Source organism: Etheostoma spectabile, chromosome 9, assembly GCF_008692095.1.
Source record: "Etheostoma spectabile isolate EspeVRDwgs_2016 chromosome 9, UIUC_Espe_1.0, whole genome shotgun sequence".
In the NCBI taxonomy this organism is placed as follows: Eukaryota; Metazoa; Chordata; class Actinopteri; order Perciformes; family Percidae; genus Etheostoma; species Etheostoma spectabile.
The window spans coordinates 24,032,265-24,049,159 of record NC_045741.1 but is presented as its reverse complement, the minus strand read 5'-3'; the positions used below and the strand labels follow the sequence as shown (position 1 = coordinate 24,049,159).

The 16,895-nt window shown below is 41.3% G+C and overlaps 4 protein-coding genes across 4 annotated transcripts in view; 2 read left to right on the top strand and 2 right to left on the bottom strand.

Annotated features, from left to right (window-relative positions):
* Window positions 1-4,520, top strand: plcxd1.1 (phosphatidylinositol-specific phospholipase C, X domain containing 1, tandem duplicate 1). The gene is made up of 7 exons (XM_032526786.1): window positions 1-504; window positions 657-781; window positions 1,781-1,923; window positions 2,200-2,328; window positions 3,057-3,212; window positions 3,994-4,174; window positions 4,248-4,520. Exons 2-7 carry the CDS (start codon window positions 658-660, stop codon window positions 4,490-4,492), a joined length of 978 nt encoding a protein of 325 aa, XP_032382677.1. The 5' UTR covers window positions 1-504; window position 657; the 3' UTR covers window positions 4,493-4,520.
* Window positions 4,521-8,490: 3,970 nt separating this feature from the next.
* nit2 (nitrilase family, member 2) overlaps window positions 8,491-16,895 on the bottom strand; it is a 21,125-nt gene continuing 12,720 nt past the window's right edge. Inside the window, exons 11-12 of the mRNA XM_032526791.1 lie at window positions 14,564-14,566; window positions 8,491-8,503 (exon numbers count right to left, since the gene is read on the bottom strand). The gene's annotated coding sequence lies outside the window, so the exon portion shown is untranslated. The remainder of the gene's footprint in view (window positions 8,504-14,563; window positions 14,567-16,895) is intronic.
* On the top strand, window positions 8,836-13,652 carry plcxd1.2 (phospholipase C, X domain containing 1, tandem duplicate 2; the record flags this gene model as incomplete). Its single annotated transcript, XM_032526787.1, is given in 6 exon segments — window positions 8,836-9,033; window positions 9,967-10,103; window positions 10,240-10,368; window positions 10,945-11,100; window positions 11,181-11,364; window positions 12,819-13,652. Coding segments are annotated over 6 exon segments (945 nt in total). The 3' UTR covers window positions 13,076-13,652.
* The window catches only part of gtpbp6 (GTP binding protein 6 (putative)), a 5,638-nt gene continuing 2,231 nt past the window's right edge, over window positions 13,489-16,895 (bottom strand). The window contains exons 6-10 of the mRNA XM_032526758.1: window positions 15,361-15,519; window positions 14,742-14,950; window positions 14,469-14,617; window positions 14,107-14,259; window positions 13,489-14,015 (exon numbers count right to left, since the gene is read on the bottom strand). Of these exons, the coding sequence (XP_032382649.1) occupies window positions 13,892-14,015; window positions 14,107-14,259; window positions 14,469-14,617; window positions 14,742-14,950; window positions 15,361-15,519 (794 nt within the window). The 3' untranslated portion in view covers window positions 13,489-13,891. The remainder of the gene's footprint in view (window positions 14,016-14,106; window positions 14,260-14,468; window positions 14,618-14,741; window positions 14,951-15,360; window positions 15,520-16,895) is intronic.

Genomic DNA, 16,895 nt, shown 5'->3' with positions numbered 1-16,895 from the left:
CCATCCATCTCTCTCTCTCTCGGTATCTCGGTGACAGTTCAGTGGGCTCTTTAAGAGGAGAGCCGCTCTGCGTCTGCTGATCTGTCAGCAGGCGCGGTGCCGCCCTCCCCGCGCGCACTCTGCTGCTGCTGCACCTCCGGGAACTGACGAACACCCGGCCGGTGCACGGAGGACCTCACCGGAGCAGTCTGCGGATCATACGTGGATACGATATTCGATCGTCATGGATAATCGATAATTGGAGCTAAAATGCGCCGAGCCCACCGTGCCTGTCATCCCGGGCTATGCAGGTGTAAAGGGTAACCAGACTGAGAGCTGACTGGGGAGGGACGCACGGCCCCACATTTACATGTTTGATGTTGAGCCATGAACGCTTTGGGGTGGACTTCTTCTGGCACGCGCCTTTAGTTGTAGTCATCGTGTTCGCCCTGTTTGGCCCGCCCGGTTCAGCAGGTTTGGCGGGTGGGAGGAAGAATATTCATAAAGCAGCAGCAGTTTGATCAAGTAAGAGACTCGGGACTCCCATAACCGGCTGTGCTGCTGAACACGACACACAAGTTTTCTATGTGATATGATCAGAATGAACCTTCTTCCCCCTATAGCTGCTGATGTAACACATTTCATATTTAATAATCTCAGTCATTAAATGTCCTCAGTATGTCCTCCGTGGTGGGGTCCGGAGTGGGGGAGCTGAGTCTGGGAGAGCTGCCCATGGAGAGCTGGATGTCTCACCTGCCCTGCGCGCTGTGGGACACCCCCCTGTACCAGCTGGCCATCCCGGGTAGGCTGCCACACCACAGCACACTAGTGACCGGTGAAGTGGTTGTTAGTGAATGTCAATCTAGTGTTACCAGACCACAGCCCAGGGGGGCGGGGCTAAACTCCGGACGCAGCGACGGTGTCTCTACAGGAAGGAAGTTGTTCTGGTGGAACATTTGCATCCTCACAAGAAACAGCCACATCCAATATTAACCCTTGTGTTGTCCTCCCGGCTCAAAAACAGACAAAAAATTGACTTTTTTTTAGTTTTCACAACCACCACCTTACTAGTTTTACTACTTTTTGGAATTCATGGTCAATAACCCTCATTTATATAGAATTATACCTCATAATTGAGTAGTAATATGAATTATTTTGACTAGTAGTTAAGATCAGAGGAATGAAAGTGATTGTATTTACAAAGAGCGTTGTAAGGAATCCAATCCATTTTTTTGGCGGTAATTTTGTTAAAAAGAAACTCATATTTCAGCTATAGACATTTTTTTAAAGTTAACTGTTGACACAGTAGAGTAATGTGCGCTATTTAAATGAGTTGATACATGGTTACATGTGATTTGCTCCTACCAGTGTATGGTGCTGTGGTCCCAGTTAGAGAGTAATCTTTCTCAATCACAGTCATTCCCCAGAAAGAACTAAGCGACCTGCCTTGTCGCACGATCCAAATTTTACTTTCCATTTTCAGCGTGGAGCTGGCTAGCTCGAAGTTTGTCTGTTTCATGAAAGCGAATAGTGTTTGAGAAATCTGTTTTTGTTGATCCAGACTGAACCTTATTAGTAGAAATGTGTGCGTATGGTTTCAGTGTACCCACAACCCTTTAATAACTCTTAACAAGTTGTAAGAGTAACCTATAAAGTAACAAAGATGTGTTCTTCATTTGCTTGTCTTTTTTCAGTTGCGTGTATTTTCCTCAGTAATTTGAGCTCTCAGGGCCACCATAGCTGTTACATGAAGCAATCAAATGTCTAGTGATGATTATGTGTATCATCTCTTCCCCATTAGGCAGCCACAACGCAATAACCTACTGTCTGGATATGAATGACCGGTCCCCTGTGGACCTCACCCAGCCAGACATGCTTCAAAAGCTGGACAAATACATGAAGCCTCTCATCCGCCCCTTTGTTTACAAGTGGGCGATAACCCAGGTAATAGATCACAGTGATAAATGCAATATTACTCATTGGGGGGCCCCAAACGGAATCTGCAGATTTCTTTTACAGTTTTCAACTGTGATCCAGAATGAAAATCTGCAGACCGGTTTGTCTGCTTGTGGTGGAGATGTGTTTAAATGTCATTTTTTCAAAATTTGTAGATTCTGTGTGATTCTGCGTCCGCAGATTCCGCTTGGCCCTGGTCATTGTTAATAAAATAAGGAGAAGGTTTAAAGCTGGAGGTCATGTAACGGACCCCGTGTCTTGCAGGAGTACACCATAAAGCAGCAGCTGGACTGTGGGGTCCGATACTGTGACCTGAGAATTGCACACAGGCCCAACGACAGCTCCACGGATCTGTACTTCTACCACGGCGTCTACACCACGCTCACTGTGGAGGTGAAGTAATGGCACGCACACACACATTATGTCCACCAGGATGTTGCCACGGTGACATTTGCATCTACAATAATAACGACAAAGATTAGAGTACAGTTGTGCTCAGTAAACAGTCATTACTGCAGTGAGATAGTAAATCCTCTCGTTACTGCTTTTTAAGACTTTAATTAGATTGGTTTTGTCATCACTGTCCAAACAAATCACTCTGAAATCATTTTTAAGGTTATTGTAGCAGGAACACATTATTTTTATGTAAAATATGCCACCATAAACTAGTGGTCCGACAAAGGCTTTTTATTGCTTATGAATTCAACGCTCCTATGCAAGAAAGAGGAAGTAAGTGTTATTTCTTCTTTTTTAAGTGACACAGTCACACTTTTAGCCCCCTTCTTTCACACATGCACCATAATTCATACATTTTCTGGCAATATTCATGTGGCAACAGGAACTGCAAACAGAAAATAACATTTCTCTGGTACTGAGCTGCAAAACAAGCATAAATAGTCGCGATGAAGATCAATCAAAACACTCTTCACTCACTGTTTCATTGTCTATCCCAAACAGACCTGACAGGTTGTTAGTCATCATATTTGAGTCATGTGGAAAAATCCGGCCCTACCAAGTTCCACGTGTGCGTTGAGCTTTTGCAGTACAACAAGGCTGTAAATTGTCCATTACATTATCGAGTTTGGCAGTAGAAGCAGACTAACTTGTGTGTTTCCTGGCAGACTGTTCTAATGGAGATACGAGAGTGGCTGGACGCTCATCCCAAAGAGTTGGTCATCCTCTCCTTCAGCCACTTCCTCGGCCTGAGCCAGGAGCTCCACATGCTGCTGCTCACCACCATACGCAACGTATTCACCTCCAAACTCTGTCCCAAAACGGTACACCTTCTCCTCCAGCTTTGAATTAAGGCTTAAGGCCTTCCTATTGTCAATGAATGAAAAAAACAAAACCAACAGTGAAGTGATCCCAGGAACAAGTAGTATTTTCTGTGTAGCCAAATCTTGACATATCTCATTCCTTTTTGTGATAGATTTCAGTTATTGTCCTATTTATAACACGTCAGTGAGCTATTCTCAGAAACCGTTCGTACATATAGCTACAAAAAGTAATGCACTGTAATTCATATGTATTCCACGTATTAACTGCTGCATGCACCACATTGACTGCTGCTGTATGGGAATGCTGTTGACCACGGAGGGAGATGGTCAGGCTGGATGGATGGTCTTAAAACACAGGGCTTTCATGTCAGGAAGCCGCCAACCCCCCCCTAAAGGGACATGGTGATTTGTTTCTTCTTCTCTTCACCCCTGGTCCACAACCAAAAACACTATTTACCCCTGTATGAGTAACATTTGCTGAAACCTACAGTGCCCAGCTGTTGACACTATATAATTAAAGATTTAAATCTTCCATTTTTTTTGTAATCAATCATTCAAATTCCCATTGCTTTGTATCTATGCTAATAACAACAAATACAGCCTTGGAACAGAGCCTCCCCCAACAGCAGGCTGTATGGCTTGCTTCACATGTTCAGATAAGGGCAGTGGTTTTATTTAAAAGAAGAAAGATATAAAATAACGCCAGTGTGATGTTTCAAATAGCATAAAAAAATACTTGACAAAAAATGAAACACAGCCTGTTATATTCTGCTGATTTCAGGAAGTGTTAACTCTTCGAAACCTGTGGGCTTTAGGCTACCAAGTGATGGTGTCCTATGAACACAGTATGGCCAGCTACCACGGCGACCTGTGGCCACATATTCCCTACTGGTGGGCCAATAAATGCAAAGCTGAGGCTCTTATTGAAGACTTTGAACACCGTAAACAACATGGCAGACCAGGTAATCTAAACACAGCCTGGGAATATAATTGATGATTAATTACTTCTGAATTAAAGCTGTATTTGTGTTTTAGGAGGTTTTTTCGTCACGGGAATGAATCTGACCGAGGACCTGAAATACATCTGCACGCACCCGACAGAGTCCCTGAAGGACTTGGTGATGTCCACGTATCCCACACTGCTCAGCTGGGTTAAGGAGCAGACTCCCGGCTCCAGAGTCGGCTCTCTCAACATCATTGCTGGGGACTTTATCGCAGAGAGCCAGTTTGTTCCCACTGTCGTTAAACTGAATGAGAAACTACTAAAATGGTCCTCATGACTTCTCACCAATTTGAATTGTTCTACAAAAAAAGTGAACCACAGCATGAAATACTCATGAGCTTGTTTTGTTCAGAGTGACAGAAAAAAAGTACTTGAATTATTCCTTTGAATATAAATGCACTTATTTGGAGGCTGTGAAATGTATATTCCAGTCTTCAGGGTAACTTAAGGTTTTGGACCCTATTGTCTTATGTTTTTATGTCTAAGTGACTGATGGGAGCAACAATCTTTGAAAGTGGTCCAGTATAAAATGAGACCGCTGCATTTGGCTTTGAAGCAAACTCTAATTTAAATAATTACTAACATTTTAAGTAATGACAACAACACTGTCGGAGCATCCACATGATGCAAGCCTTCTGTGATCGCGCTCCACCCCCACCCCTTCTCCACGCAGTTCCTAGTACCGTTTAACTGTCAAATCTAGGAGGACACGGAAGATTAAAGAAGAGGTCGTTATGGTATCATTTTGATGTCCTCTTTGTCTACAAAGCTGAACGCTGCATAGCAGCAACGTAAATCGTATCACTCAAGCTTCTGCGAACAAAAGTTGCCGGAAGACACCATTTCCTAAACATAGCCGTACTGACAAATGGCTTTTGTGGAGCTGATGGGCTTAGTAAGCTTTGTGTCAACTCATTGACATTGATTAATATAAAATAGTTATAGCTTTAAAGTATTGCTTAATTTAATGGAGCTGAAACAAAAAGGATTTTACTACTATTGTTGCCGGTTACAGCGTTCTCGCTCAATACTGGACCAATTTAACAGATTTATGTTCACATTAGTCAGTTAGTAGTCTATATGCACGATGTTCCACTTTCGGGATTGCTTCGTTGCTGACAGAAAGTCCACCGGATTTCACTCATTTCAGCCAGATGTCTGTCCCTTTCCTCTTTCTGTGACGGCGTTCTAACCTCTGGTGGATTTCTGAGGACTATGGTTACCTGGTCCTCCGATCTCTGCAGGGTAAATCCAGACAGCTAGCTAGACTATCTGTCCAATCTGAGGACTATGGTTACCTGGTCCTCAGATCCTTGCAGGGTAAATCCAACAGCTAGCTAGACTATCTGTCCAATCTGAGGACTATGGTTACCTGTCCTCAGATCTCTGCAGGGTAAATCCAGACAGCTAGCTAGACTATCTTCCAATCTGAGGACTATGGTTACCTGGTCCTCAGGTCTCTGCAGGGTAAATCCAGACAGCTAGCTAGACTATCTGTCCAATCTGAGGACTATGGTTACCTGGTCCTCAGATCTCTGCAGGGTAAATCCAGACAGCTAGCTAGACTACCTGTCCAATCAGAGTTTTCTGTTGCATGTTGCATATGGTCCAGGTTGAAAAATACCGAAATGACCCTTTAAAGCTCCTGCACTAGTTTATTTACATTCAGTTCACTATTTATGCAATATACTGGAGCAGTTTTCACAAGTCAGCAACGGTGGCCAGTTTTATGTTGTAGTGGCCAGAGCAATAATGATACCACTAATCTCACCTTGACATAGACATTTTAGATGAGCAAGCACAATGTATTCAATGAACACATATGACTGTAATGTAGGTCAAGAACTTTTTTAAATTGTGACATGTGGGCAGCAAGTTAAAGAAATAGCTAAACTGTAACCTACACCTACAATACGTGTGTATTTAGCCATAGAGAATGTAGAGAGGAACATGAAACTTATGCAAAATGCATGGAAATCATATTTGCATGAACCCAGCCTTGTTTTACTTATAATAGACTTGAGCCAACAGGTTGGGCCTTGTTATAAAATAACGCTGCACCGCTGTGCCTGTGGAGATGAGCTTTTCCAATAAACATGAGCATTTTTAAGCAAATGGCCTCACTTTATTCCCCGACCGCTCCGACGTACCAGTCAGCGTTAAACGTTTCCTCCTGAGATCCTGTGCTGCTCACCGAGCCATTTGTTCAGTTCCACAAAAGAAGTGAGCGTGTAGGGAATGTCAAACTATGGAGTCCAAAGTAAAGGGCCACAGTGGGGGGAAAGCTTTTGTGTTGGAGTTGGCTACTTGGTTCCTTTTCAATGCTTTTGCATTCACTCACAATAGTTTGTGTTACATCATCGGTCTGAAACTCTGCAGCACTGGGATCAGTTCAGTGCAGTCCTTTTCCATCGAAGGTGAAAAACAGGCATATAATTCATGTAAAGCTCTGGTATACAGATGAGCCACAAAACATTTTATTTTCTCTCGTCACTTTTCAAAAACAAGAAAAGAATGCAGGTAGCCTGGGTCCAGCAGACCTTTAGCCCGGGCCACAGTCGATGATAACACGTTGACAATCTGTCTGATATCAGGACAAAGCTGTGTATCAGTGGAAGGAATGCTCCTACTGATGGGCTTTAAATTAAAATGGTCTTTAAATGCCAACCAATCACATTCAAGTTAACCATTCTTTGACGTTTTTACTGTTTATTTTTAAACCGTCATGTTGATCTCAGGTCAAATTTGACTCGTTTTCAGTTTTTTTATCAGATAAAATGAGCCTTCGAAATAAGCGCTGAAAATGTCAACATTAGAAATATCAATTAACTTTGGAAAAAACATTTAAAAAAGAAAGCACCCACAACACTGAAAAAATCTCACAAAAAAAGCAATAATAGTGTTGAAAAAAACACTTTTTTCATGGTTGATGGGAAGACAACACAAGGGTTAAGATCGTTTTAATTTAATTAATAAGCTCTATTTAATGTAAAGATTTGTAAACTGATAAATTGAATGATTTTTTTTATTTCTGGCATAGATTAAGAAAGCACATGAGATAAAGAATAAAGAACACAACTAAGTAAATGGATTCACAAAATATCCAAGCGGTTTAATTTGTCCCATTTATCAAAATGTTTCCTATAATATTCTGTCATACTGTTTGTCTAATACTTTCCCCCACAGGTCCATGTACTTATATATAGAACAGAAGTTCTCAGTGTTGTAGGCAGAAAGAATTCTCTTATCAGCACTTATTTGGAAATGTATCAATTGAGTAATCAGTAATTATAATCAATCACTGAGAAGTCAATAATAGTTCCAGTAACATGTCTCCCAAAAACAACATCCATCACTTCCACTCACAGAGCTCAGGTGTGGTTATTAATGGATGGGTGATGGCTTTTTATTGCCCGACCTTTAATCAGGGACTCTGTGTTCTTCTTCTCCTTCTTCTTAGTGGCGGCTGCGTCTTTGTGAGATGTATGAAAAATATGTTGCTAATGTGATGGGGGGGGGGGGGGGGGGGGGGGGATGCATAAATAAACTTCACATGATGACTCATTTTCTCCTTTGAAACCAAGTAGAACACGGTACAATATACTTTATTGTCCCCTTAGGGAAATTAATTTTGGACTTAAAAGCTGCTCACATAAATAAATGCATTGACATATGAACAAACAGAAGCACCATTTGCACCCGTCACAACAATAAATTGCACATGAAGTATTGCACTCATCCTACAAACATATTACACGTAACACATATTTCCCTCGCCCCGCAGTGAAACACCATGGAACTATTTCACAATCTGTCTACAGCCTAGGGCAGCATTGTTAAACCTGTTCCTGGGGGGGGCGTTACTGTGAGGGACTCTGTATCATCTGGAGCCAACAGCTGATGATCTGTGTGGAGGATATGTGATGGTACAGTCACTATCCTCACTATCCTAACTCAGGACATATCTCGCCTTTACCCCTCCTGCTGTCCTCGGGTCAAATCTGACCCTTTAAAAAATGTCTATATCTGAAATATAAGTTGCTTTTTAACCAAATTACCACAAGAAAATGGATTGGATTCCTTACAACGCTCTTTGCAACTGATCACTTTCATTCCTCTGATCTTAACTATTAGTCCAAATAATTTCTACTTTTTAACTCAAAGAGGTATAATTCTAAAACTAGTGGTAGTAAGGTGGTGAAAGTGAAAACTTAAAAAAAAAGTCTGAAAAAAAGATTAAAAAAAAGTGATTTTTTTTGTCTGTTTTTTTGGTTTTCACCAGCAACTACTGCATTTTATGCAAGTAAATGTTCCATGGATATGGAATCATGTGGAATCGTGTATATATGATTTATTAGCTCAACTTCCTGTTTGATATTTGCCCCGCCCCCTTTTCTAACGTCACAGCAATGACGCTGCTTTGATGTATTATGTTTGGAGACACGTATGCATAAAATAATAAGTGGCTGATGTTCCTGAAGTGTCCAAACACAGCGCAACGCAGCTTTAAGAGCTACGCTTTGACACGGTGTGGCGTTCAATCAACACAGAAGAATCGGGAAATCCAAGTGTCATCACCCTCTTCCTCCCCCTTACCCCCTCCTCCTCCTCCTCATCCTCCTGCGGTCGAAAGGAATTCGATAAAGCCAGAGGACAGGATCGAGCACCTGATGACTAACTTTAACAGCTGGTTTCAGTGAGCGAGCGTCCTGCAGGCGTGTGACCGGCCGTGCGACATGGACCTCGGCTACCAGGACTGGATGTCCGCCTTACCCGCGGAGCTGTGGGACGTCCCTCTCACCAACCTGGCCATACCCGGTAAACTAATACTAATAACTCACTTCCTGAACGCACTGCTTAAATGTGCCTAAATGGGAATAGCTGCTGCTATTCTCCTATGATATTAAACTAAACACAATATTTTATTATTATCATTCTTTTATTTTTATTTCATTTTTTTGCCTTGTCCGTTTTATTATTTTATGATCACCTGTATTGGTGTAGTTCATTTGTTGGCTGAGTCTCACTGAGACCTGAGAACACAATACACATCCCTATATATACTTCTACACAAACACACACACACACATACATTTATATATGTACTGTATATATATATATATATATATATATATATATATATATATATATATATATATATATATATATATATATATATATAAAGGCCTATATACACACACTACTGTTTAGGTGTCTACAGTTTAGGTGTAAAAGTATATACTGTGTGTATGCAGTAACTATATATATAAAGTATATAGTCAAGTGGTTAGGTGTACAATAGTATAGTATTATTTATATAAATACATATACATATACATACACACATTATATATAATATATAGTCTAGTAGATAGGTGTAGTAGTATATAGACTGTATATATACACTATACAATGTGTTTATATGTATATATATTGTAGATCCTATATATATTTATATATATATATATATATATATATATATATATATACAGTGTATATATATATAGCATATAGTCTAGTGGTTAGGTGTAAAAGTATATATACTGTATGTCTACACTATACAGTTTGTGTGTGTGTGTGTATATATATATATAGTATATAGTATATATAGTATATAGTATATATATATAGTTTATAGTCTAGTGGTTAGGTGCATAGTAGGCCTACCAGAAACTTCAGAGTTGAGGAACTTGGAGGAACTTGGAGGAACTTGTACCGCTTTACCGTGTCTGTTCACACGTGTTTGTCCAGGGAGCCATGATGCCATGAGTTACTGTCTGGACATAAACTCCCCCCTGGTCCCGTCTGAATCCGACCTCTTCTGGCTCCTGGACCGACTCTTCTCCTGCTTCACCAGACCGGCCATTTTTAGATGGGCTACAACACAGGTATGTATGCTGGGATAGGGCACTGTGTCAAAGTGGCTGGATGGACCCCTATGGGACTCAGAAGGTATTGCTGTGGTGTAAGACACAATGGTAGACGTATTTTTTTATGTTTTTATAAATTGCTCCTCCTCCCAAGGACAAAAGCATCGAGGAGCAGCTGTCCATGGGGATTCGCTTCTTTGATCTCCGCGTTGCACACAAACCCGACGACTCGTCCAGCCACCTGTACTTCACACACGTCATCTACACACACCTAACTGTTCTGGTGAGTAGAATCCTCTTAATGGTAAGTCTCAGCAGAGCTAGAAAGTGTGCACAAATATTCTACTTAAGTAAAAGTACTATTACTTCAGTGAACCTGAAATTAACAGTAGGAAAAAGTTCCCGGTATAAAAATCTACTAGAGTAAAGGTGAAAAAGTAACTCATTTAAAATGAACTCAGTGGAAAAGTTACTTAGTTACTTAGTTTCTGGGGGAGATATACTTTTTTGTATTTATACTTAATTAATAAAATCACAGTCTTTGAGATTTTATAGGGCACAAAGCCACTTTGGATTTAGTTTATTTGGATATAAAACATCCTTAAAGACCTTTTTTATTTCCTTTTTTCACAACTCAGTGATGGATGTGATTTAAAGTCTAGAAAAGTACAATACTGCAAACAAAACATTAGGTAAGGTAAAGGTTAGGTAAAACTACAGATTTAAAAAAAAAAGTAAAACTACAAAAATAAAACCTACTCAATTACAGTATCATGAGTTATTGTAATTCGTAACTTCCATCTCGGAGTTCGACTGTGGGCTTTTCTAGCATCTTTAGATAAATGTCCTCTCTTTCCAGGAGACCCTGGCGTCTGTCTCCACCTGGCTGGACTCCCACCCAAAGGAGATTGTTATTCTGGCATGCAGCCATTTTGAGGGACTCGAGGACAAACTGCATCAGCTGTTCATTTTCTCCCTTAAGAAGCTGTTTGGCTCAAAGCTGTGTCCCCAGAAGGTCAGCCTTCTCCACCTACAGCTCATTTACAGTATGAAAACACCACTCTGCCTTAAACAACCTCACCTGCCCCCCCACAGGAATCCGTCCTGACCCTGCGGAGCCTGTGGGCCTCTGGTTACCAGGTGGTCCTGTCCTACGACTCCCAGACTGCTGCGAGACACCCGGAGCTGTGGCCCGCCATCCCTTACTGGTGGGCCAACCAGCGCACGGCCCAAGGAGTGATCAGCTACCTGGACTGGAACCGAGACCTGGGACGTCCAGGTGAGGACGTCTGGCTCAAGTCCCAGAGAGGACAGTGGCAAGCTTAAGACCAGTAGAGACTAGAACCCACAAATTATTGCCCCTACTCGAAGGGGTCAGGGGTCATTGTCATTAAAATTTTTAACTTTTTTCTGATTTTCTTATTGTTGGACTTTTTTCTTAATTATTGTTATATTTGTTTTAACACTGTTGCTTGCTTCCTTGATTGTTTGAGATTTCTTTAAGGATTATTTTTGGGGGCTTAGGGTTTAACAAATATTGCCTTTAATTGATAATACTGTTGTAGACAGGGGGGGGGGGGGGCAGATTTGGTTTTGTAGAGTGAGTGAAGTGTAGCGCTGCACAGATTAATCAATTAATTGATTAACTGTCAACTATTAAATTTATCGCCAACTACTTTGATAATCGGTTTGGATAATCATTTTTTACAATAAAAAAAAAAATCAAAATTCTCAGATTCCAGCTTGTTGAATATGAATATGTTCTAGTTTCTTCTCTCCTGTGACAGTAATCTGAATATCTTTGAGTTGTGGACAGGCTTTGGGAAAACACTGATCAACATTTTCTGACATTTTACAGACTAACCAACAACTAATCGATTAATCAAGAAAATTATCCACAATAATCGTTAGTTGCCGCTCCATTGCAGCTTACAGTGGTGCCCAAAAGTTTACATACCAGGCTTAGTTCTAAAAAGAGGAATAAAAAAATCAGGTTTTGGAAATTTATTTTAATACCTAAATTAAAAATGAGTAAAATCCAACCTTTAGGACACCAATTTTCTTTGTGAATGAATACGTATTGTAAATAAATAAATTTTCTTATTTAAAATACAGGGGTCATAAGTATACATACCCCTATGTTAATTCCCATAGAGGCAGGCAGATTTTTATTATTAAAGGCCAGTTATTTCCTGGTTCAGGATATTATGCATCCTGATAAAGTTCCCTTGGCCTTTAATTAAAATAGCCCCACATCCTCACATACTCTTCACCATGCTTAGAGATAGGCGGTTTTATTTCAGTTAGACTAATACCTGGTTTGATTTGCATTGAGAGATGATTTTATAGAAGTATCCCATGCCTATCTCTAAGCATGGTGAGAGTATGTGAGGATTGGGGCTTTTTAATCTAAAGGCCAAGGGAACTTTATCAGATCATAATATCCTGAATCCAGGAAATAACTGCCTTTAATAAAAAAATCTGCCTGCCTCTATGGGAATTTCATAGGGGTATGTATATACTTATGACCCCTGTATTTTAAATAGAACATTATTTATTACAATACGTTCAATTCCCAAAGAAAATTGGTGTCCTTAAAGGTTGGATTTTACCTCTTTTTTAATTTAGGTATTAAAATAATTTCCAAAACATTTTTTTATTCCTCTTTAGTCACTTGCATGTGTATGTAAACTTTTGAGCCCCCTGTTAACTCAGAGTAACTTGTGTTCCCAGAGGGCTTCTTCGTCTCGGGCCTGAACCTGACAGCTGATCGCCGTTACATCACCGAGAACCCGAAGCAGTCCCTGCGGACGCTGACCTTCAGTAACTGGGAGTGTTTGAGGAAGTGGCTGGAGGGACAGGCGCCGGGGCCGGACCCCAAGAGTCTCAACATCATCGCGGGGGACTTTGTGGGTCCACTTCCGCTCTGCTCTCTGGTCATCGCGCTGAACAAAAAACTTCTACAGAAGAATGCCGTCAGACAGAACTAACAAAAGCGGGAACTGATCCTGAAAATGTTACTGTATACCTCATCTCTTTTCCATACTATTTCTATGCACTTTTGTCGTCGTTATACAAAGAGGAGTGGGGCCACGTGTGAAAAATGTACTTGAGTTCTTACTTTAATCTCAGAATTTTGACTTTAAACATGTTTCCCATGTGGCGCTACTCCTCTTCCATCTCATTGAGACCTCTAACTGTTTAGAACCAAATCTGTATGTTACAATCTGATTTCTGTATGTGTTGAATCTACAGCTCTCATGTGCAATATTATAGGAGCCGAACCCGTTGTTTACAGTGTTCTGAATGTGGGTGTGGTTTTGTCTCTGTGCTATAAAGACTATGAAGGTGAGCTCCAAATATTTGTCGGCAGGTGTTTGTCCCAAAAGGGCAAGTGGTGTTGGACCGCTGAAGCGCTGTGACCCTGAACGCTGTGATGCTGGAGCGCGTTGGCGCCAAAACCTTTGCTCAGAATGCTGTCTTATTGTTTAAGGATTTAATGCTGAAAACTGAAAGAATGGACATTTTCATGCTGCATGGTAAACCAAATAAATTGTTATTCTTGCTGTAACATGTTCCAACAGTTCTTGAAAACCACACAGCATGGTCACTCTGGGTTAAATACCTCAGTAGGTATCCGACTCAGCTCCTTTCTAAATATGTTTCACAAGAACATTCTTTAATGAAATGATAGTCAAATATTTTAATGTACTGCACAATACAGTCTTATTATTTCTTTATAAAAGTTCACATGGAGCAGTAATTCCCTTGGAGCTGCTGTCGTGCAGGATGCCAGACTCTCTACTCTACTCTGTGAACACTTTCCTGTAGCGTCCGTAGGCCGCGGCGCTGATGATCACCTTGACGACCGCCGAGCCTTCATCTGCATTCACCTGCACGTCCTGAACGGTGGCTTCCTTATACAGCCAACTGTGGACGAAGGAGCGCGTTAACTGTGGATGCTCTCTTACTCTAAAATCTAAAAAAATATATAAAACACAGTGAGGAAAACAGCTGTCACCTTAACTGAGGAGTGCCGAGGTCCACTGTGAGCTCTAAAATGCGTTTTCCTGTCGAGTTCACGATCTCCGCTTCCACTGCTTCCCTCAGCTCATCCATGCCTCGCTCCTCCAAGGCGGATATGGCCAGCGTGGTGGGCTCTGGACACCGATAGCTGAGAGGGACAGAAAGTAACCAAGTCAAATCAACAAATGATAGCACTCATAATAATACCCATATGGATGCAGTGTGTCCTGGGAAAGATGATCATTCATTTTGTCTGCAATTCAGTCATCTGAATTTAATGTCAGATAGTTTTGAGTACAGATAAATATGGTAATTTAGGTTTAGGTTTGATGTTTGTGGATTTTTCTTTTCTCTTACTTGTCAATGAGATCAATTTTATTGTGGACCTCTATCATGGAGCTCATCAGCCGGTCGGGGATCTGCATGTTCTTCAGTACACTCAGTACGTTTACCTTCTGATTCACCGTCTCTGGATGGCTGATGTCTCTCACGTGAACCAACAGGTCCTGGAAGTTCAGGAAAGACCAGTCAACAACTCTTGCTGTCTTCTAAAACCAGGTGCACTGAGAACTCGGGATCTGCATTTCATCACAAACAGCCCTGACATGAGGACCGGGTCCATGTACCCACGGAGTGTTTAATATCTTCCAGCGTGGCAGAGAAGGAGTCGATGAGTTGGTGGGGCAGCTGGGACAGGAAGCCGATGGTGTCCACGTACAGAACAGTCATGTGACTGGGCAACAGGCCGGCATGGACGGTGACATCCAGCGTGGCAAACAGCTGGTTTCTGGGCTGAAGTCCACGGTCGCCAGTCAGGGCTTTGATCAGGGTCGTTTTTCCTGGACACGATGGAGAGAAACAAAACAAAAGAGTGGCCGACATCCTCAAAAGCATCCAAACAATGTTCAAAGCTGTACGAACTGATAAAAAAAATCACATTCAGGAGCCAAAATGCTTAAAGAGGTGGATGCCTGTAATGTCTCTGCTACTGCAGTGATAATATTATGGTAGAGTGCAAATTATATTTTAATCTAACATGATCATGGCCAAGTCATTTTTTTATTAATACGATTTCATGGCAGTTCTTTCTGTATTGGTTTTGTAAGATGCATCTGCAAAAATGCAGCTGAAGAACATGTCATAGGTAAGGACTGTTGAAAGGAGACGCATGTGACTATGGCTAAATGACGGTGTATGTTTGGTTTTGTGATGTTTCACCAAGGTTCCAGCCCGGTTTGGGGTCTCCTACCACAGTTTGTGTATCCTAACACAGAGACCACGGGGAACTCCTTGTGTTTCCGCTGGGATCGCAGCAGGTGTCTCTTCCTCCGCAGCTTTTCCAGCGCTGAGCGAATCTTCATCTCCCGCTCCTTCAGCAGTCTCTGCTGCACCTCCATCAGAGTCTCACCTGTACGCACCGATCACCGGGCTCAAGCATAACGTCCATCCATACATACATACACACAGTGGCTTGCACACGTTTACGCCCCCAGGCTAAAGTTGATTAAAAAGAGGAATAAAAACCATCTTTTTAAAATTGATCTTAATTAAAAAATTAGGAAAAGCCAACCTTTAAGGACACCTATTTTCTTTGTGAATGAATAATGTATTGTAAATACATAAATGTTCTTACCTTAACATAACAGGGCCTAATATACACTACCCCCTATTTAAATACACAGGTCATAAAGTTCCTACACCCCCCTATTTAAATACAGGGGCATAAGTACACCCCCCTATGTTAAATAAGTGGCTAAGTATACACCCCCCTATGTTAAAATACAGGGCATAAGTATACACCCCCTATGTTAAAATACAGGGGCATAAGTATACACCCCCCTATGTTAAAATACAGGGGCATAAGTATACACCCCCCTATGTTAAAATACAGGGCAAGTATACACCCCCTCTATTTAAAATACAGGGGCATAAGTATACACCCCCCTATGTTAAAATAAGGGGCATAAGTATACCCCCCCTATGTTAAAATACAGGGCATAAGTATACACCCCCCTATGTTAAAATACAGGGGCATAAGTATACACCCCCTAGTTTAAAATACAGGGGCAAGTTACACCCCCTTAGTTAAAAATACAGGGGCATAAGTATACACCCCCCTATGTTAAATACAGGGGCAAAGTATATACACCCCCCTATTGTAAAATACAGGGGCAAAAGATACACCCCCTATGTTAAATACAGGCATAAGTATACACCCCCCTATGTTAAAATACGGGGCTAAGTATACCCCCCTATGTTAAAATACAGGGGCATAAGTAGACACCCCCCTATGTTAAAATACGGGGCATAAGTATACACCCCCCTATGTTAAAATACAGGGCATAAGTTCACACCCCCTATGTTAAAATACAGGGCATAAGTATACACCCCCCTAGGTTAAAATACAGGGCATAAGTTACACCCCCCTATGTTAAAATACAGGGGCAAAAGTATCCCCCCTATGTAAAATACAGGGGCATAAGTATACACCCCCTATGTTAAAATACGGGCAAAAGTATACACCCCTATGTTTCAATACAGGGGCATATAGTAATACACCCCCCTATGTTAAAATACAGGGGCATAAGTATACACCCCTCTATGTTAAATTCCCATTGAGGCAGACACATTTGTATTTTTAAAAGCCAGTTATTCCATGGATCAGGGTACTGTGCATCCTGACAAAGGTCCCCCCCCCAACATCATCACATACCCTTCACCATACATAGAGATTGGCATGGGGCACTTTCCATAAGATCATCTCTCAATGCAAATCAAACCAGC

Bases quoted from the DNA above. Each gene is read 5' to 3' on its own strand.
- plcxd1.1 (XM_032526786.1), top strand. From the start codon at position 658: ATGTCCTCCGTGGTGGGGTCCGGAGTGGGGGAGCTGAGTCTGGGAGAG. The intron at 782-1,780 runs GTAGGCTGCCAC...CTTCCCCATTAG, and splicing joins GTACCAGCTGGCCATCCCGG to GCAGCCACAACGCAATAACC. The intron at 1,924-2,199 runs GTAATAGATCAC...CGTGTCTTGCAG, and splicing joins ACAAGTGGGCGATAACCCAG to GAGTACACCATAAAGCAGCA.